This window comes from Phacochoerus africanus, chromosome 6 (assembly GCF_016906955.1).
Source record: "Phacochoerus africanus isolate WHEZ1 chromosome 6, ROS_Pafr_v1, whole genome shotgun sequence".
NCBI lineage: Eukaryota > Metazoa > Chordata > Mammalia > Artiodactyla > Suidae > Phacochoerus > Phacochoerus africanus.
This window is the reverse complement of record NC_062549.1, coordinates 83,486,154-83,513,722: the sequence shown is the minus strand read 5'-3', so window position 1 is coordinate 83,513,722 and position 27,569 is coordinate 83,486,154. Positions and strand designations below refer to the sequence as shown.

At 42.1% G+C, this 27,569-nt stretch overlaps 1 protein-coding gene across 2 annotated transcripts in view; it reads left to right on the top strand.

The window, feature by feature from the left end:
- The window catches only part of MPZL1 (myelin protein zero like 1), a 70,430-nt gene that overhangs the window by 27,816 nt on the left and 15,045 nt on the right, over positions 1-27,569 (top strand). For both annotated transcript variants that reach the window (XM_047783999.1, XM_047783998.1), the window contains exons 2-3: positions 19,217-19,383; positions 25,916-26,129. In XM_047783999.1, the coding sequence (XP_047639955.1) occupies positions 19,217-19,383; positions 25,916-26,129 (381 nt within the window). The remainder of the gene's footprint in view (positions 1-19,216; positions 19,384-25,915; positions 26,130-27,569) is intronic.

Genomic DNA, 27,569 nt, shown 5'->3' with positions numbered 1-27,569 from the left:
CAGCCCCCTCAAAATGGCCCTTTCAACCATTCCACAGACTTTGTTGTCTTAAGCAATTCTTGCAGAAGCCTTTGAGTACATGCCAGTCTTCTGGGGAGAATGACCCCAAGGAATTATTTCAAGAGATTTCACTCCATTAAATGTTTATAGTAAGTCAGGAGGCAGAAGATTCTTTCAGTTGTTTGAAAATACCTGTAAAAATACTTTTGGAGGAACCAGGTGCTCTAATATTTTGTACATTTTAAAATATATTCAGTTACAGATGACTTAGGAGCCTGTATCCTCCTTCTGTGGTTTTGGGGTATTATTTCTTGTGTATGTGAATCCAGGTAAGCAATGACCTAAACTTTGGGTGATTCATTCAGCCACTCAGTAAGCAGTAGAATACTTGGAGATTGTGAAGCATGTGGGTTTCTTTTTTAAATAAAGAGGAAGCTTAGGGGGAAACCTTGAAATACACCAACACTTTGATAATCTGCAGCAGCTTATCTGGCCACATGAAGGTAAGCAAAGAAAAGGCCAAGGGACACCTAAGATTCATGACAAAGTCCATTTCTTCAAGTTCCTAAGCTTTACTCATAACACAGGTCTTTTTTAAGGACTGTTTCCTTTATTTTATATACTGTTCAAAGTAGTGTGATATCACAAAAAAGAACTTTGGAATTGTTCAAATCCTTTTTCGCACCAAATTTTATGGGTTTTTTTTTGGTTTTTTTTTGTCTTTTTGGTATTTCTTTGGGCCGCTCCCACGGCATATGGAGGTTCCCAGGCTAGGGGTTGAATCGGAGCTATAGCTCCCGGCCTACACCAGAGCCACAGCAATGCAGGATCTGAGCCACGTCTGCAACCTACACCACACCTACGGATCATTAACCCACTGAGCAAGGGCAGGGACCGAACCCGCACCTCATGGTTCCTAGTCGGATTCATTAACCACTGCACCACGACGGGAACTCCATGGAAACCATAAGTTTTTCAAAGTCTGTGAGTCAGCATCTGTTCTGCAAAGAAGTTCATTGTGACCTTTTTTCAGATTCCACATGTCAGTGAAAGCATTTGATGTCTCATTGTATGACTGACTTCACTTAGCATGATAATATCTAGGTCCATCCGTTTGCTAAAAATGCTGGTATTTTATTCCTTTTAATGGCTGGGTAATATCCCATTGTGTGTATGTACCACATCTTCTTTGTCCACTCCTCTGTTGATGGACATTTAGGTTGTTTCCATGTCTTGGCTATTGAAAATAGTGCTGCAGCGAACATTGGAGGTACATGTGTCTTTTCAAGTCATGGTTTTCTCTGGATAGATGCCCAGGAGTGGGATTGCTGGATCAAATGGTAGTTCTATTTTTAGTTTTCTAAGGAATCTCCATACTGTTTTCCACAGTGGTTGCACCAATTTACAATCCCACAAACAGTGTACTAGGGTTCCTTTTTCTCCACACCCTCTCCAGCACTTATTGTTTGTAGACTTTTTGAAGATGGCATTCTGACTGGTGCAAGGTGGTACCTCATAGTGGTTTTGATTTGCATTTCTCTAATGATGAGTGATGTTGAACATCTTTTCATGTGTTTTTTGGCCATCTGTATGTGTTCTTTGGAGAATCATGTGTTTAGATCGTCTGCCCATTTTTTGATGGGGTTGGTTGTTTTTTTGGTATGGAGCTGCAGAAGGTGTTTATAAATTTTGGAGATTAATCCTTTGTCAGTCGATTCACTTGCAAAGATTTTCTCCCATTCTGTGGGTTGTGTTTTTGTTTTGTTCAGGGTTTCCTTTGCTGTGCAGAAACTTTGAAGTTTGAGTAGGTCCCATTTTTTTGTTTGTTTGTTTTTGTTGTCAATACTCTGATAGGTGGATCTGAGAAGACTGTCGTTTATGTCAGAGAGTGTTTGGCCTGTGTTTTCCTCTAAGGGTTTTATATAGTATCTGGTCTTATATCTAGGTCCTTAATCCATTTTGAGTTTATTTTTGTGTATGGTGTTAGGGAGTGTACTAATTTCATTCTTTTCCATGTGGCTGTACAGTTTTCCTAGCACCACTTATTGAAGAAGCTGTCCTTTCTCCATTGTATATTCTTGCATCCTTTGTCATAGATCAGTTCACTGTAGGTGCGTGAGTTTAATTCTGGGTTTTCTATCCTGTTCCACTAATCTATATTTCTCTCTTTGTGCCAATACCATATGGTTTTGATGACTGTCACTTTGTAGTATAGGGATCAGAGCAGAAATAAATAGAAATGAAGAAAAGCATAGAAAAGATGAATGAAACTGAAAGCCGGTTCTTTGAAAACATCAACAAAATTGATAAACCCTTATCCTGACTTATCAAGAAAAAAAGAGCCACGACAGGAACTCCTTCTATGTTTCCTCGGGTACTCTCTCTCCTGTAGTATCCTTTCTTTTGACCATTTGTAGTATTAAGTTGCATTTTTAATAAGTATTACATTTGTACTCCTAAACTTAGACCCTATGCCTGTGTATTTACATGGAACAGTTTTGTTCGAATTTTTTAATTGAATAGTTGATTTACAATGTGTTAATTTCTGCTGTGCTGTGAAGTGATTTAGTTACATACGTAAAAACATTTTTTAAATTTTTTTTCCATTAGGTTTATCATAGGACATTGAATATAGTTCCTATGCTATACAGAGGACCTTGTTGTTTACCCATAGAATTCCTTAGTATTATTTCAGAGAAATTAGATATTTGCAGTACTCAATTTTAAAAGATATCCTTGGAGTTCCTGTTGTGGCTCAGAGGGTTAAGAACCTGACTAGTCTCCATGAGGATGCCAGTTTGATCCCTGGCCTTGCTCAGTGGGTTAAGGATCTGATGTTGTTGCAAGGTACAGTGTAGGTCTCAGATGCGGCTCTGATCTGGCATTGCTGTGACTGTGGCATGGGCCAGCAGCCCCAGCTCTGATCGGACCCCTAGCCTGGGAACTTTCATATGCTACATGCAGTGCAGCCCTAAAAGAAAAAAATTAAAAAAAAAAAAAAAGTATCCTTCACATAACTAAAGTCACTTTGTAGGCTTATACATTTAAAAATAATTTCATTTCTTAGTAATATTGTTGCTTTTTAAGGACAGGGATGAGTCATTCCTGGAAGTTTTTTCTGCTTTGTCCAGTGATGGGGACAGATTGAACCAAACAAAAATTCCTTGAGAGGAAAAAAAATTCTAAATGCCTCTCCTTTCTGTCATTTTTCTGTTTCTTCATATCTCTGCCAAAAAGTCCACTTTCACCTTATTGCCCTGCATAGAAATATTCAGTGGTGCCTACTTCCCACAGGATCAAGTTCCAACTTATCAACCTATCTTTCCAACTTTAAAGTTCTCTTTAAAGTTTGACTCCAGCCAAATTAATCTACATAATCCATTTGGAAATATCATCTCGTGTTTTTCTATCTGGACAAAACGGTTTTCCCATCTGTCCATCTTGATTTGTTCTCAACATTCCAGATAAAATTCAAGTGTAGTTCCCATAAAAGACTCCCTGCCCTGTTCATTTTTCAACTTCAGCTTTTTTTTTTTTTTTTTTTGTCTTTTGTCTTTTTAGGGCCACAGCCTAGGCATATGGAGGTTCCCAGGCTAGGGGTCAAATTGGAGCTGCAGCTGCCAGCCTACACCACAGCCACAGCAATGCTGGGTCATAGCCGCGTCTTCGACCTATAGCTCATGGCAGTGCCAGATCCTTAACCCACGAGCAAGGCCAGGAATCAAACCTGCAACCTCATGGTTCCTAGTCAAGTTTGTTAACCACTGAGCCATGACGGGAGCTCCTCAAACTAGCTAAATTAACATCATGTAGTCTATTTGCTACTCTAAGGAGATGCTTTAGTAAGAACTTTTTTAGGGATTATAAGGTAGCATAAACCAGAAATAAAATACAAACCAGGTGGCACATCAGCGTCCTTTGGAGGGCTCTTCTCCTGTGTCCTCCATTGTGACAGACCTTGCCCACTGTGGGCACCCAGTGTTTGATGTACACATTCCTATGTGTGGATGTTCATGCATAGTATCCAAGGAGACTGCATCCCCCAGAACCTAGCCCTTATTTGCTATTCAGTAAATGAGTTATTTAATTGATGTTATTGTCTTTGTGTTATTCTAACAAAGCCTGAATCTCAGCAAGAAATGGGGCACATATATCCATTCTCATCTCGTATTTTACTTTGTCCAAGGCTGAGCATTTATACTTTGAACTCTTGAGTTGATAAGTTGGCGGTGATTAATTTGGACTCTTTTGCCAGATTTTTCTAAGAGCCAGAGATCCCTTGACTGAGTGGGGTTAGGTTTCCATTTAAGGGCAACTTAATTTCTTTTTCTTTTCTTTCTGTCTGTCTGTCCGTCTTCTGTCTTTCTTTCTTTCTTTCTTTCTTTCTTTCTTTCTTTCTTTCTTTCTTTCTTCCTTCCTTCCTTTCTTTCTTTCTTTCTTTCTTTCTTTCTTTCTTTCTTTCTTTCTTTCTTTCTTTCTTTCTTTCTTTCTTTCTTTCTGTACTTATATGTTTCATTAACCAAAGCCTCACATTTTAGGAATCCAAAAAATGCAACTGTTTTCAGTTGGTTTACTCCTTAAATGTTCCTGGAGAGCTTTCTGACCATCGGAAGTGTCTCATGTGTAGGGCACACACAGGCCAAAAAGAAGTAGTTCCATCCCTTGAGGGGTTGAAAGTCTAATAGGGGAGTTCTAGACACTTGCAGGACTGCTACGCAAAAGATCTGGCTTTTCACTTGAAGGTGTAGGTAGCTTCAGCAGATTGAAGCTGTACAGAGGTGTACCAGAAACACTGAGAAGTGGGGCACAAGAAGAGGTGGTTGGATCAGGGAGGGTTTTCCTGAAGTCATGTTGAGGTAGGGTTAAGATTTTGTAGGATTTCAGAGGTGGCCTTGTTCCAAACTTAGTGAATATGCATACCATGTGCCCAGAGGTATGCCAGCTGGCATGTTGAAGGAAGCAAGAGCAAGCTGATACCAGCTCACCAGCAATAGCCCTCACCATATGTAAAGCAGGAAAACGGGGTGTTACTTAGAAAGGCTTAGAGTGCCATGCTGAGGACTGTGTGCTCAGGAAGACTTAGGGGGTCTTGGGAACTGAATTTTAAATGAGAAATTAGCATGGGCAGATTTGCATTTCATTAAGAACCTGACTAAAGAATTATCAGGTAGAAGACGCAGTTCTGACAGTACCTATGGCCCTAAAGGATTAAGTATTTCCTCCATTTACTACTTCACTTCCCCCTGTGTGGTTAAAATGTGGTTAGTCTGTTGTCCAGCTTCAGGTTGCTATGGCAGTAGACGCTGGTTTTACACATCTGTAGTAAACTTGAACTTCTTGAAAACCAAGCAGAGAAGCAGTTTTCATGTTCTCGTTGATAGATTTCTAGGTTTCAAGAACTGTGCTTTAGAATGGCCAATGTTTGATGTTTCTTTTTCTTTGTTTGGCTGCAACTTTGGCGCATTGAAGTTCCTGGGCTTAGGATTGGGCTCGAGCCACAGCAGTGACAATGCCAGATCCTTAACCACTAGGCTACCAGGGAACTCCTCATTTTGTTTCTAAAGTGTATTTCTCTTCTTTTCCATGAATTTATTTAGATTTAATTTGCGTGTATGTGTGTACACTTTTCTATGTATTTTTTTTAAAGTATAGTTGATTTACAATATTGTGCCAATTTTTGCTGTACAGTAAAGTGACTCAGTTATACATATGTATCCTAGGAGACTGGATATAGCTCCCTGTGCTATGCATTAGGACCTTGTTATTTATTCATTTTAAATGTAACAGTTTGCATCTACTAACCCCAAACTCCCAGTCCATCCCTCTCCCTCCCCCACCTTGGCAGCCACAAATCTGTTCTTTATGTCTGTAGGACTGTTTCTTTTCTTTATTTTTTTCGTCTTTTAGGGCCGCACTTGTGGCATATGGAAATTCCCAGGATGGGGTCAAATTGGAGCTGCAGCTGCTGGCCTACGCCACAGACACAGCCAATGCCCAGTCTGAGCTGCGTCTGCAACCTACACCACATCTCTGGCAATGTTGGGTCCTTAACCCACTGAGTGAGGCCAGGGATCAAACCCACGTCCTTAGAGATAGTAGTCAGTTCGTTACTGCTGAGCCACAATGGGAACTCCCTCTATTTAGTAAACAGAATTCTATTCTATTGTATTCTATTCTATTGTATTCTATTCTATTGTATTCTATTCTATTCTATTCTATTCTATTCTTTACCTGTGGCATATGCAGGTTCACAGGCCAGGGGTCTCCTTGGAGCTGTAGCTGCTGCCCTATGCCAGAGCCACAGCAACGCAGGATCCAGGCAGTGTCTGCGACCTACACCCCAGCTCACAGCAACGCCAGATCCTTAACCCACTGAGCAAGGCCAGGGATCGAACCTGCAGCCTCATGGTTCCTAGTCAGATTCGTTAACCACTGCGCCACAATGGGAACTCCTGTTTTTAATTTTCTGAGATGTAAAATGTATTTCTAGTAAAATAATAAGGGACGACATGCCAGATAGTAAGTTATATATGTAACTTGGGGATTTTGATGACTATTGCCGTGTTAACTCCAATAACTTGGGGACTTTGACTGCTCTGCTGCGTTAACTGCAGCAACCAGTGCATTCTTTAGAATAAAGCAGATTTTTATAATTTCTGGGTATGCATTTAAACTCATAAGTGTGTGTTTAAGAGGGAAGTAGAGCACTGCCCCAATATTTTGAAAAATTCAGGTCCATGCATGTGCACTAACATATGTTTTATAAGTCAACATACCTGTTCCTACACTCAATCAAGTGCCAGGCAAGTCTTGGCTCATCTGCCTCAGACATGGTCTTTTTTATTATAGTATCGTAAGTCCAACATCTCATTGCTGTTGCTAGATAGTGGTTACAAGTTTAGAATCACCTGAGGGCCTTTTAAAAATCCTGATGCCGAGACCATACCCCCTACTAATTAAATCAGAATCCCTGGGAGTAGGGGCAGGACCTAGGCATCAGCATTTTTTAAAAAATAGACTTTATTGGCATTCCCATCGTGGTGCAGCAGAAACAAATCCAACTAGGAACCATGAGGTTTCGAGTTCAATCTGTGGCCTGCCTCAGTGGGTTAAGGATCCGATGTTGCCATGAGCTGTGGCATAGGTCACAGACATGGCTCAGATCTTGCATTGCTGTGGTGTAGGCTGGCAGCTATAGCTCCAATTAGACCCCTCTCCTGGGAGCCTCCATATGCCGTGGGTATAGCCCTAAAAAGCAAACAAACAAACAAAAAAAAGACTTTATTTTTCACAGAAAAATTGAGAGGTTATATACCATACATCCGTATTCTTTCTGCCCGCCCCTCCCCCCCATTATCAACATCTCCCCCCCCCAGAGTTTATTTATTACAATTGATGGACCTACATTGACACATCATAATCATCCAAGTCCATCGTTTACATTCTTGGTGTTGTACACTCTTGGTATTGCATGTGGGTTTGGACAAATACATAGTATGATGTATATCCATCACAGTGGTTTCAGTAGCCATTACTATTTTTCAAAGCTCTCTAGGCAATTACAAAATATAACCAAGGTTGAGAACCATTATGCTGTAAAGTAAAGGGACTTGTTATTGTGAATTTTGAGTACTTCTTATTAGAATTGCATGTGCAAGCTACTGCTGTCTCCATTATGTGTTGTGCTCCCCATAAGATTTTATTTGAATAGAGGACTCTGTTAAAGGTTGATGATCAGCTTAGTGAAAAGCGCTAGGCTTTGGAGTCAGAGGGTCTGAGATTCAACTTTTGGCTCCACATTTGCTGAATAAAGTTTCTTGGGCAAGTTTTTTAGCCTCTCTGAGCTCCTATCCAGTAGATAATACCCAACAGTGATGTTAAAAAATATGAAGGTACCACAGGTTGATTATGCTTAACTCATAGTAAGCACTTAATAAGTAATGGTTTGTCTATAACTCCTTTTCTTTTTGCTCTGTTTTAGAGATGAGGAATAGCCTTGTTTTTTGTTTTTTGGTTTTTTTTGCCATTTTCTTGGGCCGCTCCGGCGGCATATGGAGGTTCCCAAGCTAGGGGTTGAATTGGAGCTGCAGCTGCTGGCCTACGCCAGAGCCACAGCAATGCGGGATCCGAGCCACGTCAGCACAGCTCACAGCAACGCCGGATCCTTAACCCACTGAGCAAGGCCAGGGTTGGAACCTGCAACCTCATAGTTCCTAGTCGGATTCGTTAACCACTGAGCACGACGGGAACTCCATGAGGAATAGCCTTCTTGCCATTAATCAGAGGCACATACTTTACTGTCTTTTGTTTTGTCATTCCTGTAATATTTTGTATTAGCCTTTCCTCGTTTGGATTACATTTTGATTCAAATATCTCCTGACATATTTTAGGCCTTCTGATGGGACTTGAGAGCTCGGAAAGATAGATTTACAGTGCAGTGGCCTTTTGCTCGAACAGAGATTTTGATATACCATTTCAGCACCTGGGAAGTATAAAATACATGAGAGTGTTATTCTTTTATCCATGAGATATGCTCTCAGAACCTTCAACGTGTTCTTGATGCCAAGCATTTTAGTCCACTATAATCTGTCAGAAGTAAAGCAGTCTGACTTCTTACCAAAAGTATCTTGTTTTCATCTGCTTGCTGAGAACTGAGAAATGTTTGGACAATAGTGGACACATTTGGATACAGATGATACAGTTCAGGTTCACTACAGCTGTGGCATTTGTGTCCACTGCTTGATTGTTTGGAGACTTTGGTCTTTAGTGGAGGCCCTGCCCTGTCCCTGCACCAGCTCCATGTACATCTGAGAGGCCAGACACTGTGCCTCTGCCACAGCCCTGTAGATGTTTGTTCCTTTGTCCCCATGAGACTGTTGGTCCATTAAGGGCAGAGCCGAGGCCCGGCATGGTTTGAAAGAATGAATGGTTGATTGAAAAAAGGCGTAGCAGGAAAGAAAGATGAACAGTACATACATAGAGGAGGGCAGACAAGAAATACCAGGGCTTTAAGGAGTCAAGTGATTAGTTCAATGACTGGCCTGATTCAAGACCTTTTGACTATCTCTCATTTGAGAAACAGAAAGATCTTTGTTGGTTCAAAAAGGTTAAGGATAGAGATGTGGCCAGCTGACCATTAATCATGAGTGAAAAGAATCATCTCAAAGAAGAATTTGGTAATCCTATGTGTTCATGAAAAAGTACATGGCCTTTTTTTTTTTTTTTTTTTAAACATTTCAAAAGATAAGTCGGGGTTTCCTTGTGGCACAGCAGATTAAGGATATGGCATCGTCACTGCAGTTGATTGAAAAAAGGTGTAGCAGGAAAGAAAGATGAACAGTACATACATAGAGGAGGGCTGACAAGAAATACCAGGGCTTTAAGGAGTCAGGTGTGATTGGTTCAGTGACTGGCCTGATTCAAGACCTTTTGACTATCTGTCATTTGAGAAACAGAAAGGTCTTTGTTGATGCAAAAAGGTTAAGAATAGAGATGTAGTGCAGGTTCAATCCCTGGCCTGGAAATTTCCACATGCCATGGGTAAAGCCAAAAAAAAAAAAAAGGGTGAGTCATCTTTGGGATTTTTCTTTTTTTCTTTTTTCTTTTTTGTCTTTTTAGGGCTGCGCCCTCGGCACATGGAGGTTCCTAGGCTAGGAGTCCAATTGGAGCTATAGCCACTGGCCTGTGCCACAGCCATAGCAACATAGGATCTGAGCCACTATCTGTGACCTTTACCACAGCTCATGGCAATGCCAGATCCTTAACCCACTGAGCAAGGCCAGGGATTGTACCCACGTCCTCATGGATGCTAGTCAGTTTTGTTAACTGCTGGGCCACAACAGGAACTCTGGGATTTTTCTCATCTAAATAGGAAGGTTCAGAGTTCCCTGGTGGCCTAAAGGTTAAGGGTTCTGCATTGTCATTACTGTTGCTAGGGTTCAGTCCCTGGCCCAGGAACTTCCACATACCCTGAGCATGGCAAAAAAAATAAAGGAGGATGACTCTTGGAGGAAACCTATCTAAGCTTTCTCTAAGATGATGTCAGCATTCAAACTTGACCCCGAGTGATATCTGCAAATACTGGAGTTCCTGTCTTGGCTCAGCAGTAATGAACCCGACTAGTATCCATGAGGAGATGGGTTTGATCCCTGACCTTGCTCAGTGGGTTGAGGATGTGGTGTTGCTATGAGCTGTGGTGTGGGTCACAGACACGGATCAGGTCTGGTGTTGCTGTGGCTGTGGCATGGGCCAGCAGCTGTAGGTCCTATTTGACCCCTAGCCTGGGACCTTCCATAAGCCATGAGTGTGGCCCTAAAACAAACAAACAAAAAAAAACAACAAAAACTTGCAAATAACTTTTGGTTGGATACTACGCTGAAGCCATTAGTTGTGAAGCAAGTACAATTTTGACTGAACTTAAGTGAATTGAGGTTGGTCTCTTTCATTCTTCTCTCCATTCATTCGTTCATTCATTTCATTCATTCATTTTTTTTCCAGCTTGCAAACAAATGTTTGTGGGGCACACTGACAGGGGCAGGCATTTGCAAGGTAATGGAGGTGGGTGGTGTGGTGAACAAGGTGCCCTGGTTCCAGCCAGCCATTCGCTCCAGCAGAGTGTGAGGAGTGCTTGACAGGGAAAGCAGGATGTGAGGGGCACGGGGTAGGGAATGTGAGCCAGACACTGGGAGGAGGTCACTTTTAGATTGTGGCCTGAAGCATGTTTTCAGACAAAGGGTAGGGAAGAGTGTGTTTCTGACAAAAGAAAAGCCTAATTAATTAATCAATTTTGTCTTTTTTGTCTTTGCAGGGCCACACCCTCGGCATATGGAGGTTCCCAAGCTAGGGGTCGAATCACAGCTGTTTCTGCCCGCCTATACCACAGCCACAGCAACGTCATATCTGAACCACATCTGCGTCCCACACCCCAGCTTACGGCAGCGCCAGATCCTTAACCCACTAATCAAGGTCAGGGATCGAACTTGCAACCTCATGGTTCCTAGTTGGATTCGTTTCCACTGCGCCATGTCAGGAAGTCCAAAGCTTAATTTGTTAATATTTATGGCTCATTGAATAAAATATATTTTTGTAGCCTCCTGACTTTGTGTCCTCCAGCTGAGGAAGGTCCAGAATAGCCCTGATGCCTGGCAGAATGTAGCCCATGTCAGCTGCAGGGTGGCCCAGTGCTGAGAGAGGCTGGAGGCCTCTGACCCGACACCGGCATTGTTTCCACTCACACATAACCATCATTTGGCTTTCCTTATCCAGCCTGAGTATGGGAGTCACAGCTGCACTGGGAGGGAGCTGTGTGCTGGATGCTTTCAGTGGAGCATTTGGGAAGTAAAGAAGTAAATCTGGGAGTTCCTGTCGTGGCTCAATGGTAATGAACCTGACTGGTATCCATGAGGATGTGGGTTCAATCCCTGGCCCCACTCAGTGGGTTAAGGATTCGGCGCTGCCGTGAGCTGAGGTCTAGGTTGCAGACACAGCTCAGATCCCACGTGGCTGTGGTGTAGGCTGGCATCTGCAGCTCCGATTTGACCCCTAGCCTGGGAACATCCATTTGCTGCAGGTGCAGCTGAAAAAAGACAACAAAAGAAAAGAAAATCTCTTAGCATCTACTGCCATCTTCCTTCCTCTCTGCAAAATTTGTTTTTATTATGAAGCATAAGATATGTACAAAAGGCTGTGTGGGTGGGTGTCTTCTTGCACACGTGTGTGGTTTGCAGAATAAAATGAGGTCCCGTGCCCTCACTACCTAAGCTAGGAAATTAAACATGAGCAGTAGTGTGTCTTACTTGCATCCTGTCCCCTCCACCCTGTTTCAGTCATAACCAGTAACCTGAATTCTGTGTTCAGTTTTCTCTCCCGTCCTCTTTTTCTGTCTGTTTGGCTGCACCTGCAGCATATGAAAGTTCTACAGGCCAGGGATTGAACCCACACGAACCCACACTACAGCAGTGACAACACCAGATCCTTAACTTCCTGAGCCACCAAGGAATTCTTTTACCTTTTTAGAAGGTCTTATTCTTCTAGGGCATATAACAATATCAGGCTATCAGTGTGTACCAACCACAAACAAGAGATAGGCTGGAAAGCTGAATAAATTGCGTGGTTATACTTTTTCAAAGAGGAGAATAGACTGGTAACATCAAAGTGCTTTAAACAAATTAAAAGCCTTTCAATTTTCAAGGAAATCCTTAACAAGCTCTGTTAAAAGGGTAAGGTTTTTACAAACTAGGTTACTACACCTAGATCCAGCAATAACATGACAAGGAATTGCTGTAGCCAATAAAGTGAAACCACTGTTATTTTAAACCAGGTCGTGAAACTATTTGTTCATTCATAATAATGCTTCGCCGGTGTATTTAAAATGATTTTGTGGTTTCAGAGTTTGCATTTACTGGAGTAAGGTCATCTTGACATGTTCCTTGGAAGATACTATTGACACTATCACTTTAGTAATTCAAAGTATTGAAATAGATCCCATTAGGAAATAGCCTCTTGAGCTGACCATTCTTGAATTTGCTTCTTTCTTTGGAATTGTGATGGATGTTTTTTATGTATTCTGTATTTGCCCTTCATTTTCCCCTAAACTGTTCAGGTTCCCCATCCAGAATGGAAGAATACCAAGTTTTAGGTATCCTATTTGACTACTCTAGAAATGACCCTTAGTGAGTAGATTTCACAAGCTTTTTGATTACTTGTCAAATGATTTTGCACGCTTTTTTATTTGAATTGATCTCCTACTTTGAGGGTTATTGCCACATCACTGCCAAATGGTCCTTTTGGGCAATGTGGTGCATTTTAGAAATTTATTTCCCAGGCCATGCCAGAACAAGAAGTTGTTTTTGTTTATTTTCTTGCCCTTTGAACTCTAGTGTGGCTTAGCACAATTCCTTTCTCCTGAAGAAGGCGAGCTCTGCTCCCATGACCATTCTGAAGTTTATCTGTAAGTTAATATGTAACTCAGAGTCATAGAAACATGTCTGTAACTTAATCTTTTTTTTTTTTTTTTTTGCTTTTTAGGGCCACGCCTGCAGCACATGGAAGTTCCCAGGCTAGGCAGAACTGTGCTGCCAGACCACACCACAGCCTCAGCAATGCAGGATCCTTAACCCACTGATGGAGGCCAGGGATTGAACCTATGTCCTCATGGGTACTAGTTGGGTTCATTACTGCTGAGCCATGATGGGAATTCCACTTAATCGTTTCATTTCATTTCTATATTTTTATTCCTGAGGCAGTTTGTTTTTCCAGGACTCAGCAGCAGACTTTTTGACCTCATCTGAGTTTTTAAAACTAAAGAGTTAATACTTTACACAGTGATTTTTTTCTTTTTATTTATTTATTTTTTTTTCTTTTTAGGGCCACATCTGCGGCATATGGAGGTTCCCAGGCTAGGGGTTGAACCTGAGCTATAGCTGCTGGTCAACGCCACAGCCACAGAGGATCCGAGCCATATCTGCAACCTACACCACAGCTCACGGTAATGCCAGATCCTTAACCCACTGAGCAAGGCCAGGGATCAAACCCAAGTCCTCGTGGATGCTAGTCAGATTCGTTAACTGCTGAGCCACGATGGGAACTCCCTTTTTTGAAAAAATTTTATTGAAGTATAGTTGATTTATAATGTTGTGTTAATTTCTGCTTTTCACAGTGATTTTTGCCACTATACCATAGTTGTAAATCTGAGGCCTAAAAGAAACCTATTTAATATCTTATTCAGACTGGAATTCCAGTCTCACAGTGACAGGGGATGATGTGGATAGAACAGTAATTTCTCTGCATCTCAGTGCTCTTTATATTTGCATTTTTAAACTACTTTAGCCCCTTAAAGCTCTCTTTTATGACTCTGAAGATGAGCCATCTGAATTCCACAATAATTTACTGTGTACCTCCATAATACCCCTAGTCACATTAAAAAAAAAAAAGACTGGACAAAGCAAACCATTCCCAGTTGTTTCTGCAGCCAGTGAACTCATCTCTTGCTTAGGCTACATGGAATGTAGTCTGAGAGGGAGGTCTCTGTTTTTATTTCTCTCCTTTCCCCACATAGACACTTTCTAACCAGGTGTTATTCATGCTCACTGACATTGATCAGAAACTGCTGTAAGCACTTTGGGCTTCTGTTATGTGCTTGGTAGCCACATGCAATTTTAAGTATGGGGCTTTCCTGCAACTTCCCCCTGAGGTCGGCTGTGCAGAGCATCTGACTTCCAGCAGTTCACAAGTTTGCTTATCTTCTGTTGTGGCATCACCATTTCCCGTCTCCCTGTCCATAGCCTACTCTGTGCTGAGGGCACTCAGGACAGGCAGAGAAGCAACAGGGTGATGGGGTGGCTGCTCAGCATGTTTGGAGTGCAAGCAAAGATGAGGTCTTAGAGGTGGCTGGGGATTTCTGGGCCACTCTGAGGACTCAGACATGATCCTGGCTGATGTGGGGAACTCTTGGTGGATTTTGAGTAGTGGAGCAATAAGATCTGACTTGAATTTAGCAAGATCTCTGTGGACTCTCTGTGGATTGGCTGCATTTAAGTGGGTGAGAGTGGAGGCAGAAACACTGTCTTAGGATGTCACTCAAATAACTGAGTGAAAGATGATGGTGGCACAGACCAAGATGGTGGCACTGAAAGGGCAGGAGAGAGCCACTTCTAGATAGGTTTTTAGTAGAGACACAGGTTTTGTGATGGCTTGAAATTAAGTTAGGAGAAAGAGGTGTCCAGAGTTTTGGCTTCAGCCACTAGAAGGCAGGAGTTGTCATTTACATGGAGAAGACCATGGAAGGGCAGGTTCGGGGGCGGGAATCATGAGTTCAATCTGGGCATATTAAATTTAAGATGCCAGTTAGATCCAAGTGAAGTTGTTGGGTATAACATATGTATACGTACGCACATATGTGGTGTGTGTGGTACAGGGTCATCAGTATTTAGCAGGTACTTAGAGCCCTAAAACTACTCACCAAGAGAATGACTAGATAAGAGGTCAGAGGGAAGCCCTGGGACTTCCCAGCATATAGAGGTCAGGAGAACTAGACAGGTAATGAGATGAGAAGAGAATTAAAAGGGAGCGATGTTTCAGAAGTCAGCCTGGAAAAAACACTGTATCAAATATAGATATGTCCCTAAAATGGGATTTGAGAATTAGCAGTGGATTTAACCACATGGAGATCATTGGATTCCTTAAGAACAGTTTTAGCAGAGTACTGGGGATGAAAGCCTGAACTGGGTTTATTCTGGAGAAAGTGGGAGGAGGGAGCCTGGGCACAGGGAGTATAGACAATTCCCTTTCTTTTTTTCTTTCTTAAAATGAAGTATAGTTGATTTACAATGTTGTGTTAGTTTTAGGTGTACAGCAAAGTGATTCAGTTATATATACATGTGGTGTGTGTGTGTGTGTGTGAGTATTCTTTGTCAGATTCTTTTCCCTTATAGGAAATTACCAAATATTGAGTATAGTTCCCCGTGCCTTACTGGAGGTTCTCGGTTATCTGTTTTATATGTAGTAGTGTGTATATGTTAATCCCAAACTCTTAATTTATCTTCCCCCTCCCCCCCAGTATAGACAGTTCTTTGAAGATTTGTAAATTAAAGAAGGGCAAAGGGATCATAGCTGGGGGGAGATGTAGGGGCAAGATTTTTTTTCCCTAAAGTTGGGACATAAATATATCTAATTTTATGGCTGGTGTCAGGAACTCAGTAGAGTGAAAAATTCAGGAGAAAAAGGGAGAGTTGCTCAATTAGTGTCCCTAGGTAGGCAAGAGAAGATGAGATCCAGTGCCCAGTGGAGGGCTGACCTAGAAGGGTGCAGACGTTTCCTGCATAGGAAGGCAGACCACAGATGCAAACGCCGGGTAGGATGTGGTTGGGAACATAGGGAAGTTCTCCTTTGATTGCTTCTGTTTGCTCAGTGAAACAGGAAGCATGGTCATTAGCTGAGCAAGAGAAGCAGAGGGGAGGTAGTTGAGGTTAGAGGGGAATGTATAAAATAGTCCTTTAGGAGAGCAGATAGATGGAGTAGAATGTGGAAGGATTGCTGGGCACCCTCAGGAGTCCTCTTTGAAGTTAGGGGTCAGGAATTTACAGTGAAACCAGCTAGTGGGATTTTGTGCTTTTCTCCATCTGTGCAGAGTGGGTAGAGTCGTGGATTAACTGGGACTGAGGTTTGCCAGGTGAATGCACAGATAGGAGAGGGACAAGGGAGCTGACAGGGGTGAGTCTTGTGGGACAACGCGGATCTGATCTGAGTGGGACACATGAAGACGTGGGGGATGAGACAGTGAAAGGACTGGAGAACAGAAGGATTTTTGGTTCTCATGTGGCTGAAGGGGTGGTAGAATCAGGGTGTTGAGGAAATGCTCTGGAAAAATGGGAGGTGGTCAGTCAGAGAGTAGAGAGCCTGAAATTGAGATTGTGGAGGGGGTGTGGGTATTGATGATAGGATCTAGGGCAGCGGTTCTCAACCACCATGAGCATTTTGCCCCTGAGGAAACATATGTAATTGTCTGAAGACATTTTTGGTTGTCACAACTGGAAGGGGAAAAGATGCTTTGGGCTCCTAGTAGAGGTCAGGGATGCTGCTAAGCATCTTATAATGCATAGGACATCCCCCACAGCAAAGAGTAATCTGTCAGTGGTGCCAAGATTGGGAAGTCCTGGGCTAGGGTATGATTATAGGAATTAGTGGCAGGGTTAGGCCTGAGGATAAAATTATTGGAGAACAGAAGATAAACAAAGAGACCAGGATTTGGAAGGTTCTTCTTATGACTCATGGACTCTCCAAGAATTATGACAAGAGTAGGAGAGAGAAAGAGCCAGGGATAAGGGGAAATTAACTGGCTATGTATGGCATTATTTTATTGTTCTGGAACTAGCTGATTGGCTAGAGTCGGAATTCATAATTCTGGCTCTCATTAGCCAAAGAGTGATGGTAGATTGTTGTTTTTTTTAAATCCACATGTTTGTTAATCAGTTTTGGTACAATTAAATTGTCTGTCTGAAATAGATTTTTAAAAGCCCATTTTGGGATTGACTGGTCGTCTTGGTCAAAATTCCATGACTGTAAACTTGGGCACTTGGCCTAGTTCCATTTTTAAATAACTTCTCAGGGTAACAGTTCTCGTAGCCAGGCCTTGTGGCAAGGATCTGGTTTGAGAAAATCCTTGAGAAACTTTATTTATTGACTTCAAAGACTGTGGCTTTCCTTGCAGTGCTCATCACCATGGAGAAAACCAGTCAAAAATTACACAGAGTAAATAAGGGTTACAGACCAGTTCTGCTTCCTGGAATGAACTGGTCACATCGTCCAGTCTTGTGCTTTGTCCTTCATTTTGAACTCAAGTGCCCTGGGGCTGCTTTTCTGCCTACCCGCAATAGCAAGGAACGTCTTTTGTTTGCTTCTTGTTGCAAAGAAGGGCTTGTTTTGAGGTTTGGATCACAAATAATAATCCATTGTTCCCTATAATAATAATCCACCCTCTCTAGCAGAAAAAATCTGCTTGATGCAGTGTGGCTATCAGTTTATTTAGAAGAATGGCCAAAAGTGCTCATTGTGTCCTGAGAATAAACATTTGGAAGATGGTTGGGAGGCATGGGGGAGGACTCTTGTTCTCCTTGGCCTAGAGTCATAGTTAAGACCTCAGGAAGAAAAAATTCTGAATATGACCATCAGTCCTGGGTGACAATACCCAGCCTTATTCTGCTTGTCTGTTATATTCTAAGAATAATTGGAACACCGCAGATAGGGATTCTCTCCGAACTATTTCTTTAAAAAATATCTTATTTTGAAAATGGGTGTTTTTAATCTTTTCTGTATTAGTTCTAATTGTTTCCACTTTCAGGCCAAATAAACTTCTTTCTAACCTTCATTTAGTCCATGAAAGGGTCTCTTTTTGAGTGAAGATTTTATTTTAGCATTCATCCTTAGTAATTCCTGCAGTTGCCACTGATTACAGATCTTTTAAAAAGAGCTATTTTTATATTCCAAGTGATAGACGTTTTAATTACTACTTCCTGGGCTTAAACTAATGGAAAAAACTCGGTGGGTGCATGAACACATGGCCCAGTGTGGTCAGCTATTGAGTATAAATGTATCTAGTGCACTGAAATCCAATGGTAAGATGTCACTAATGAAAACAAGATATGTTATGCTTTTTCTTTTCTTTTTTTTTTTCTTTCTTTCTTTCTTTCTTCCTTTTTTTTTGCCCTAAGTCCCTTATAAGAAAGGGGGTCAGTTAAATAATATGGCTTTAAAAATGAATCAGTATCGTACTTAGAATAATTTTAATTGCTTTAAATGTGGAAGATGAATATAGTTCAACATAATATGTCAATTGAAATATGAGGTAAATGTGAGAACTATCTAAAGAAATAAAAATATGGCCTCCGTAGCATTAAAAACAGGCCATCAAGGAAGCATGATGATATCTCCTTCAAGAGGTGAATGGATAAACTGTAGTACATCCATACAATGGATATTCATTATTCAGGAATAAAACGAAATGGGCTGTCATGCCATGAAATGACTTGGATGAAAGCTTAAATGAAAATTACTAAGTGAAAGAAGCCAGTCTGAAAAGGCTACATTTACTGTGATTCCAACTATAGAATATTCTGGATGGTAGTGCTACACTAATGCAAGAGGTTAATAATTGAGGGAAGAAGGAGGGAATATATAGGAACACTCTACTTTCTGCAAACCTCAAACTGCTCTAAAAAGTAAAGTCTATTGGAGTTCCTGTTTTGGCACAGTGGAAACAAATCCAGCTAGGAACCATGATGTTGTGGGTTTGATCCCTGGCCTCCCTGAACGGGTTAAGGATCTGCTGTTGCTGTGAGCTGTGGTGTAGGTCGCAGTCGAGGCTTGGATCTGGTGTAGGCCAGCAGTTATAGCTCCGATTGGATCCCTAGCTTGGGAACCTCCACATGCCGCAGGTGCGGCCCTAAGAAGACAAAAGACAAAAAAAGGTAAAGTCTTTTAATTCAAAAGAAAACAAATAATTAGGTGTAGCTGAACTAGTGAACCAGTGACGACTCAGTGGTTTATCCTGGGTAAGAAAGTACCTGGGTATATAATATTCTGCCAGAAATGTATAGTCCACAATGGCAGTGAATTACTTATATATCCCGTGATGTTCTTATATCTTTGTTCTCTGGTAAACAGGCACAGTGATATTCATGTAAATCCTACTCCTTAGCTTTCCTTGTTCCTCTCTCTTCAGTGACAGCTGGTGGATCGGCCCTGGAGGTTTATACACCAAAAGAAATCTTCGTGGCAAATGGGACACAAGGGAAGCTGCCATGCAAGTTCAAGTCTGCTAACATGACCGGCACACTGACTTCAGTCTCCTGGAGCTTCCAGCCAGAGGGGACTGACAGCACTGTGTCGGTAGGAATGCTTGTCTGCTCTCCCTGTTCCTACCGCTGGGGTTCTTTACTCCTGTAGTATTATTAATGAGCCATTCTTCTGATTGTTCACTTCTAAAATGACTGTGTTTGTTATCTATTAGAGACCTCGGGGCCCTTCTGTTTCTTCAGACTCTCCAGGAAAAAATAGATTCAGCATCTTTGAAATGCAGCTTCTTGGAGTTCCCGTTGTGGTTCAGTGGTTAATGAATCCGACTAGGAACCATGAGGTTATGGGTTCAATCCCTGGCCTTGCTCAGTGGGTTATGGATCCGGCGTTGCCGTGAGCTGTGGCGTAGGTTGCAGACGCGGCTCGGATCCCACGTTGCTGTGGCCCTGGCGTAGGCTGACAGATACAGCTCCGATTAGACCCCCTAGCCTGGGGACCTCCATATGCTGTGGGTGCGGCCCTAGAAAAGACAAAATAAATTAAATGCAGCTTCTTGTCTGTATTAATATCTATATCTATATACTGGGTTGGAATGTATACCTAATTACCTAATTTTTGAGTAGACCTTTGTGTCTTGGGATTTATAAAAAGGGGAGCCCTTAGGTGTTATGCCTGAGAAGGAAGGAAAGATGAGGTAAATCAGAGATTACAAATTTAGATAACTTCCTCACTGGGTCCAGTTGGGGGTGGTTCTGTGTAAAACAGAATCCCAGAGTGAGTGAAAACAGGAACCCCTGCACATGTTGTCAGAGGCATTCTGCTGTTTCCCATAAACACGCATCAATGTGGAACATACATCTTTTAGATGCAAAATTAAACACACAGACACACTCAGGAGAGTCCAAAGAATTATTTTAATCTGTGAAGATTTCCTCCTGACATCTTTTGCCAGACCAGATGTGCAGGACATTGTTTTATCTATTGAAAGTCAAGCATCCGAGTTTCCATCATGGCTCAGTGATTAATGAACCCAACTGGTATCCATGAGGACACAGGTTCGATCCCTGACCTTGCTCAATGGGTCAAGGATCAGGCCTCTTGGTGAGCTGTGGTGTAGGTCACAGAAATGGCTCGGATCCTGTGTTGCGGCTGTGGTGCAGGCTGGCAGCTGTAGCTCTACTTGACCCCCAGCCTGGGAACTTCCATATGCCGCAGGTCTGGCTCTAAGAAAATCAAAGAAAGAAAAGGAAGGAAGGAAGAGAAAGCAAGCAAGCAGGGAGAGAGGGAGAAAGAAAGAAAGGAAATCAGGAGTTCCCATCGTGGCGCAGTGGTTAACGAACCCGACTAGGAACCATGAGGTTGCGGGTTCGGTCCCTGCCCTTGCTCAGTGGGTTAACGATCCGGCGTTGTCGTGAGCTGTGGTGTAGGTTGCAGACGCGGCTCGTATCCCGTGTTGCTGTGGCTCTGGCATAGGCCGGTGGCTACAGCTCCGATTCAACCCCTGGCCTGGGAACCTCCATATGCCGCGGGAGCGGACCAAGAAATAGCAACAACAACAACAAAGAAAAGACAAAAGACAAAAAAAAAAAAAAAAGAAAGGAAATCAAGCATCAATCAGGAAGACACCCAGATGCTCTTTATTTTAAAGAGCAGCTCCTGAGTACCTGTCATGGCTCAGTGGAAATGAATCTGACTAATACCCATGAAGATGCAGGTTTGATCCCTGGCCTTGCTCAGTGGGTTAACGATCTGGTGTTGCCATGAGCTGTGGTATAGGTCACAGACGCAGCTTGGATCTGGCTTTGCTGTGGCTATGGCGTAGGCTGGCAGCTACAGCTCTGATTTGACCCCTAGTCTGGGAACCTCCATATGCCATGGGTGCAGACCTAAAAAGAAAAAAAAAAAAAGCAGTTCCGTTTATGCGCAAAACATTCTTATTATGTGGGTCAGATAAGGTTTACTTATCCCAAGACAGTATTAAGAACATGCTACATTTCTGATTAATGCTTTTAGCTAATCAGTTTATACTTACAGACTAATCTGATTATAGTTAATTCCAGAATGTTCAGTTGCTGATAATAAGATCCTTTACCTTTAAACGTCAGGGCACAGTTATTAAGATGAGCAGGATGCTCATCATTTTTATAGATTTTCAGGAAGTGAAATCAAGCCCAACATACCAGAGATGGCTTTTCTGGTCCATGAATTAGGGGTCACATATCTAAAACAGAACTCATCTTTCTCCCCAGTTTCCCTTCTCTGCTGGTTCTTTCTGGTACTTACGTTCTTCTAAGGGCCTGATATCTCTGCCCCCGAGCCCCTAGCATCCCATTTAGTAACCATGAGTTTGTTTTCTATGTCTGTGAGTCTAATTTGGTTTGTAAATAAGTTCATTTATTATATCATTTGTTTAAAATTTTATTTATTTTTTTTTCTTTTTTTTTTTTTTTAGGGCCTCACCCTCAGCATATGGAAGTTCCTAGGCTAGGGGTCAAATTGGAGCCACAGCCTCTGGCCTACACCATAGTCACAGCAACGTGGGATCCAGATACACCACAGGTCGTGGCAACACCAGATCCTTTAACCTACTGAAGGAGGTCAGGGATTAAACCTGCATCCTTGTGGATACCTAGTTGGGTTCATTGCCACTGAGCTGCAATAAGAACTCACCTTTTTTTTTTTAAGCTTTTTAAAGTTTTTTTTCATTTTTTAAAGTTTTATCAAAGTATAGTTGATTTGCAATATTGTGATAATTTCTGCTGTACAGCAAAGTGACTCAGTTATACATACACACACATCCATTCCCATATGGGTTATCACAGAATATTGACTAGAGTTCCCTGTGCTATATATAGCAGGTCCCTACTGACCATCCATATCATGTACAATGGTGTGCATATGCCATCCTAGGCTCCTAATCCGTCCCTCTACCCCATCCTTCCCCTTTGTTAACTATAAGTTTGTTTTTGAAGTCTGTGAGTCTGTATCTGTTTTGTAAATTAGTTCATTTGTATTATTTTTTAGATTCCACATATAAGTGATATCATGTGATATTTGTCTTTTTCTGCCTGACTTCACTTAGTTTGCTAATCTCTGGGTCTGTCCATGTTGCTGCAAATGGCATTATTTCATTCTTTTTTTACGGCTAAGTAATAGTCCATTGTATGTATATACTACATCTTCTTAACCCACTCCTCTGTCAGTGGACAATAGGTTACTTCCATGTCTTGGCTATTGTGATTAGTGCTGCAATGAATATAGGGGTGCCTGTGTCTTTTTGAATTACGGTTTTCTCTGGCATATGCCCAGGAGTGGGATTGCTGGATAATATAATAGTCCTATTTTTAGTTTATTAAGGAACCTCTATACTCTTCTCCATACTGGCTGTACCAGTTTACATTTTCACTAACAGTATGGGAGGGTTCCTTTAGGGACTGGATTGTTGAAATTTTGAGTTTTGTAGGGTTTTTTTTGGGCCCTTCCTCCCCCCATCCACTACCTCTTCCCTTTTACCCCTCACTCCCACCCTGAGAAAAAAGAATGTTTGCTGGCTCTTTCTACATTGTTTCTTGCATCCAGCTTTTTGTCAGCCTTACTGATTCTCCATTTACCATTAAGTAATAACAAACTGTGTTCCGAGGAGTTTCCATTGTGGCACAGCAGAAACAAACCCAACTAGGAACCATGAGGCTGTGGGTTTGATCCCTGGCCTCGCTCAGTGGGTTAAGGATCTGGCGTTGCTGTGAGCCGTGGTGTAGGTTGCAGACGAGGCTCGGATCTGACGTGACTGTGACTGTGACCGGCAGCTGTAGCTCTGATTCAACCCTTAACTTGGGAACTTCCATATGCCGCCCAAGTGGCCCTAAAAAGACAGCAACAACAACAAAAACAACCGTGTGCTGAGACTGATGCAGTAACCCCTTGGCTGTTTCTCCACTTCCTATCATCCATCTTGCAGTCCACGCTTTCAGTCCACCAGGTACCTGCCAGTGCCTTTTATTTTCTCATTGAGAACAACGCTTGTCTGGAATTCCCTGGTGGGCTAGTGGTTAAGGATATGGCATTGTCATAGCTATGACTCAGATTCAGTCCCTGGCCCAAGAATTTCCATATGCCTCAGGAGTAGCCAAAAAAAAAAAAAAAAAAAAAAGACCTCTGTTACAGCCCCACTTCTGAATTCTTGGCCCTTTAAGTCATATTCCATTTTCACAGTCTGATCCGTCCATAATACTTCTTTTGACCTTTTCAACTGGTCTTAAAGCTCACTGCCCACATTGTCTGGGCCACTCCTGTGAGATAGCATCCCTTATTATGGTACCTTTTCTCTTCATCTTGAATGTAAGCATTTTGAGGGTAGAGACCTGTCTTATACCTTTGTCCCTCACAGTTTCAGCACTGTGGTTTGCACTTAATAAATATTGGTCGATAAAAGGAGATCTAGTCCCCCCCCCCCTTTTTTTATGGCTGCACCTGTAACATATGGAAGTTCCCAGGATAGGGGTCGAATCAGAGCTACAGCTGCCTGCCTACAGCACAGCAATACCAAATCCCCAACCAATTGAGTAAGGAGGATGAGGATGTGGGTTCAATCCCTGGCCTTTTTTGTAAGAGGTTTTTTGTTTTGTTTTGTTTTTACTGTTTCTTTTTTGTAAAGTTTTTTGTAAGGTGGGTGTTTTGGTTTTTTTTTTTTACTGTTTCATTTCTCTTTTTCTTACTGGTTTGACCAAAGTGCTTTTGGGGTTTTGTTTTGTTTTGTTTTGGCCATACCAAACCCAAATCAGACCTCCAGCAGTGACAATGCCAGAGTCTTAACCTGCCGAGCCACAAGGGAATTCCAACCAAAGCATCCTTAATCATTTCAGCAAACATATTTAGTTCCTGTGATGCGCTAAGTCCGGAGGGGTACAGAGAGACATACAGCTCATACCTGCCTTCAGAGGGCACTTGGGCTAATGAGGGAGGGGTTGCCGAGACCTGACAGTGGAAAAGTGTCGTGTAAGTCTTCATTGCTGGTTCAGAAATGCAGGGCAGAGGATGTTTGTAGATGAAGTAGGAAAAGAAAGCAGACCGGATGACAGAAGGACTTGCCTGCCAAGCTAAGAGTTTATGGTTTATTTCCTGGTAAAGAAAAGAGAGTGAAGGGTTTTAGGCAAGCAAGATATCAGACACGAGAGGCATTAAATAATGAAAATAGCTTAAGTTTTGAAATCAAAGCTGGGTTTGTGTTCTACCTCTAAGACCTGTGACATTGAGGAAGTCACTAAGGTTTTCTTAGCCTCGATTTCCTCACTCTTAAAATATCTAGAAGGCAAATCTCACCTTGCAGGGTGATTATGAGCATTCGAGCATGATGTTTCATGATGTTTCACATTTCTGCCCATCTTACAAGGTGCTGGGTTTGACAAAGTTACTTTGAAAAATGTGTTTCTTGGCTGGAAGCAGGTCTGAGGAGAGAGGGAGCGTGAGAATCGAAAGGGGCTAAAGGCTGAACCAGCAAAGGCAAGCAAGAATATTTTGGGGTTATCTGGGCTGTGTTCTTTTCACATACCCATGACTTTCCTGTAGGAAACCATTAATAAGAGGAGGTAACTCACCAGATTAACTGATCTGTGCTCTTTAGGTTTCTTCTATTATTATTATTTTTTTTTACAGCCACATCTTTTTTTTTAAATGGCCTCACCTGCGGCATATGGAAGTTCCTGGGCTAAGAGTCAAATTGGAGCTGCAGCTGCCGGTTCTTGCCACAGCCACAGCAACACTGGATCTGAGTCATGTCTGTGACCTACACTGCAGCTTGCAGCAGTGCTAGATCCTTAACCCATTGAATGAGGCCAGGGATCGAGCCTGCATCCTCATGGATACTAGTGGGGTTCTTAACCTGCTGAGCCACAGCAGGAACTCCTAGGCTTTTTTTTTCTTGATGCCTTTGTGTATATTAATGGTAAGCTTTGTGAATTAAGGCTGAAAACTTTGGATTCACTGAGGTAATCATAGTGTCAATCAGAGCTTTGATTTTCAAGAGTCAAGTGGTCTTGACTTTGATTCTGGATCCAGCACCTATTATCAATTGTGACCTTGGGCAAATGGCTTGAGTCTCCATTTCCTTATTTATAAAAATATGGGTTGCAATTGCAATATCTCTGGGATAGTGAGAGGATTAGAGGTAATGCACAAGTCTATTTCTTCAGCTGAAATAAGATCGAACTCTGATTTCTAAACCTCTGTCTGACTTAGGTTTTAAACTTGAGATTTATAATATGATGTGGCATTTCATTCTGGATGAAGTTGTCTATTTTTTTTGTTTTGTTTTGTTTTTTTTTTTTTTTTTTTTTTTTTGCTTTTTAGGGACGCACCCATTGCATATGGAGGTTCCCAGGCTAGGAGTCCAATTGGAGCTACAGCTGCCAGCCTACACCACAGCTCACAGCAACGCCAGATCCTTAATCCACTGAGCAAGGCCAGGGATTGATTCCGCAACCTCATGATTCCTAGTCGGATTCGTTTCTGCTGTGCCACGACGGAAACTCCTGAAATCTTTATTATAGGCATGTTATGAAACGTTCTTTTAAGAATTTAGAACTTATGCTTTTGAGAATAGCTCATATGTTCTTTTTTCTAATTGCAGTTTTTCCACTACTCCCAAGGGCAAGTGTATGCCGGGAATTATCCACCATTTAAAGATAGAATCAGCTGGGCTGGAGACCTCGAGAAGAAAGATGCATCAATCAACATAGAAAATATTCAGTTTATACACAATGGCACCTACATCTGTGATGTCAAAAACCCTCCTGACATTGTTGTCCAGCCAGGACACATTAGGCTCTATGTTGTAGAGAAAGGTATGGGCCTTGAGTAGTTTTGCAGTAATAGCAGAGTCCCTTCTATCTCATGCTTGGTCAGAATTATGCTTCGGCTTTGTCTAGATACTCATGTTGCAACAGAACAAAGGGTGGGGGAAAAATGTAATTGTAATGTATTCATGTAAGGATAACTTGATCCCCTTGCTGTATAGTGGGAAAATAAAAAAAAAAAGAATTATGCTTCGGGGTGTGTTTAAAGGAGGTATTTTTTTTTTTTGTCTTTTTTGCTATTTCTTGGGCCGCTCCCGCGGCATATGGAGATTCCCAGGCCAGGGGTCAAATCGGAGCTGTAGCCACCGGCCTACGCCAGAGCCACAGCAACTCGGGATCCGAGCCATGTCTGCAACCTACACCACAGCTCATGGCAACGCCGGATGTCAACCCACTGAGCAAGTGCAGGGATCGAACCCGCAACCTCATGGTTCCTAGTCGGATTCGTTAACCACTGCCCCACGACGGGAACTCCTAAAGGAGGTATTTTTGCCAGACAGTTTTGCTCCCAGTTCCATGGGCCTGTGGCTCTACCAAACATGCCTTGGCCGGGGGCGGGTCAGAAACTCATTCCCACTGGAGTGGTTGATTTCTCCATTTATATACCCTCTGTTTGGAATATTGATCTGATTCCAGAAGTGTGAATTTTTCAGTGTTCATTAGAAATATGACCAAATTCGGAGTTCCCGACATGATGCAGTGGAAACAAATACGACTAGGAACCATGAGGTTGTGGGTTCGATCCCTGGCCTCAGTGGGTTAAGGATCTGGCATTGCTGTGAGCTGTAGTGTAGGTCAAGTGGCTGTGGCTGTGGTGTAGGCCGGTGGCTACAGCTCCGATTAGATCCCTAGCCTGGGAGCCTCCATATGCTGCGGGTATGGCCCTAAAAAGACAAAAAAAAAAAAAAAAAATTCTCCAGGAAGAAGTTTTAATGTTGGCAAAATGTACAGCTGTTTCTTGACCTTTTTTGAGAATCATCAGGAAATGCAGGTCCTGGTGTTTCATTTTGAAATAAAGTCTGCTTTGTTGGAGAATAGATTGGGATAAATTCGCATCCCAAGTTTTCTTGGATTTTAGAGCATTGAGAGGGATTATATGTGTAGAATGTTTTTAGTTCTGATGAATATTTGTATGTCATCAATTAGATATTAAGATCTTATAATTTGGATAATAAGAGTGTGGTAATTGGTGAAGAGAGACATTTGTAGGTTTTTTGGTTTTATTTTGTTTTTTGCTTTTTTAGGGCTGAACTTGTAGCATATGGAAGTTCCCAGGCTAGGGGTTGAATTGGAACTGCAGTGCCAGCCTACGCCACAGCAACACCAGGTCCATGCTGTATGTGCATCTTACATCACAGCTCATGACAAAGCCGGATCCATAACCCACTGAGCAAGGCTGGGGATCGAACCCACATCTTTATGGATACT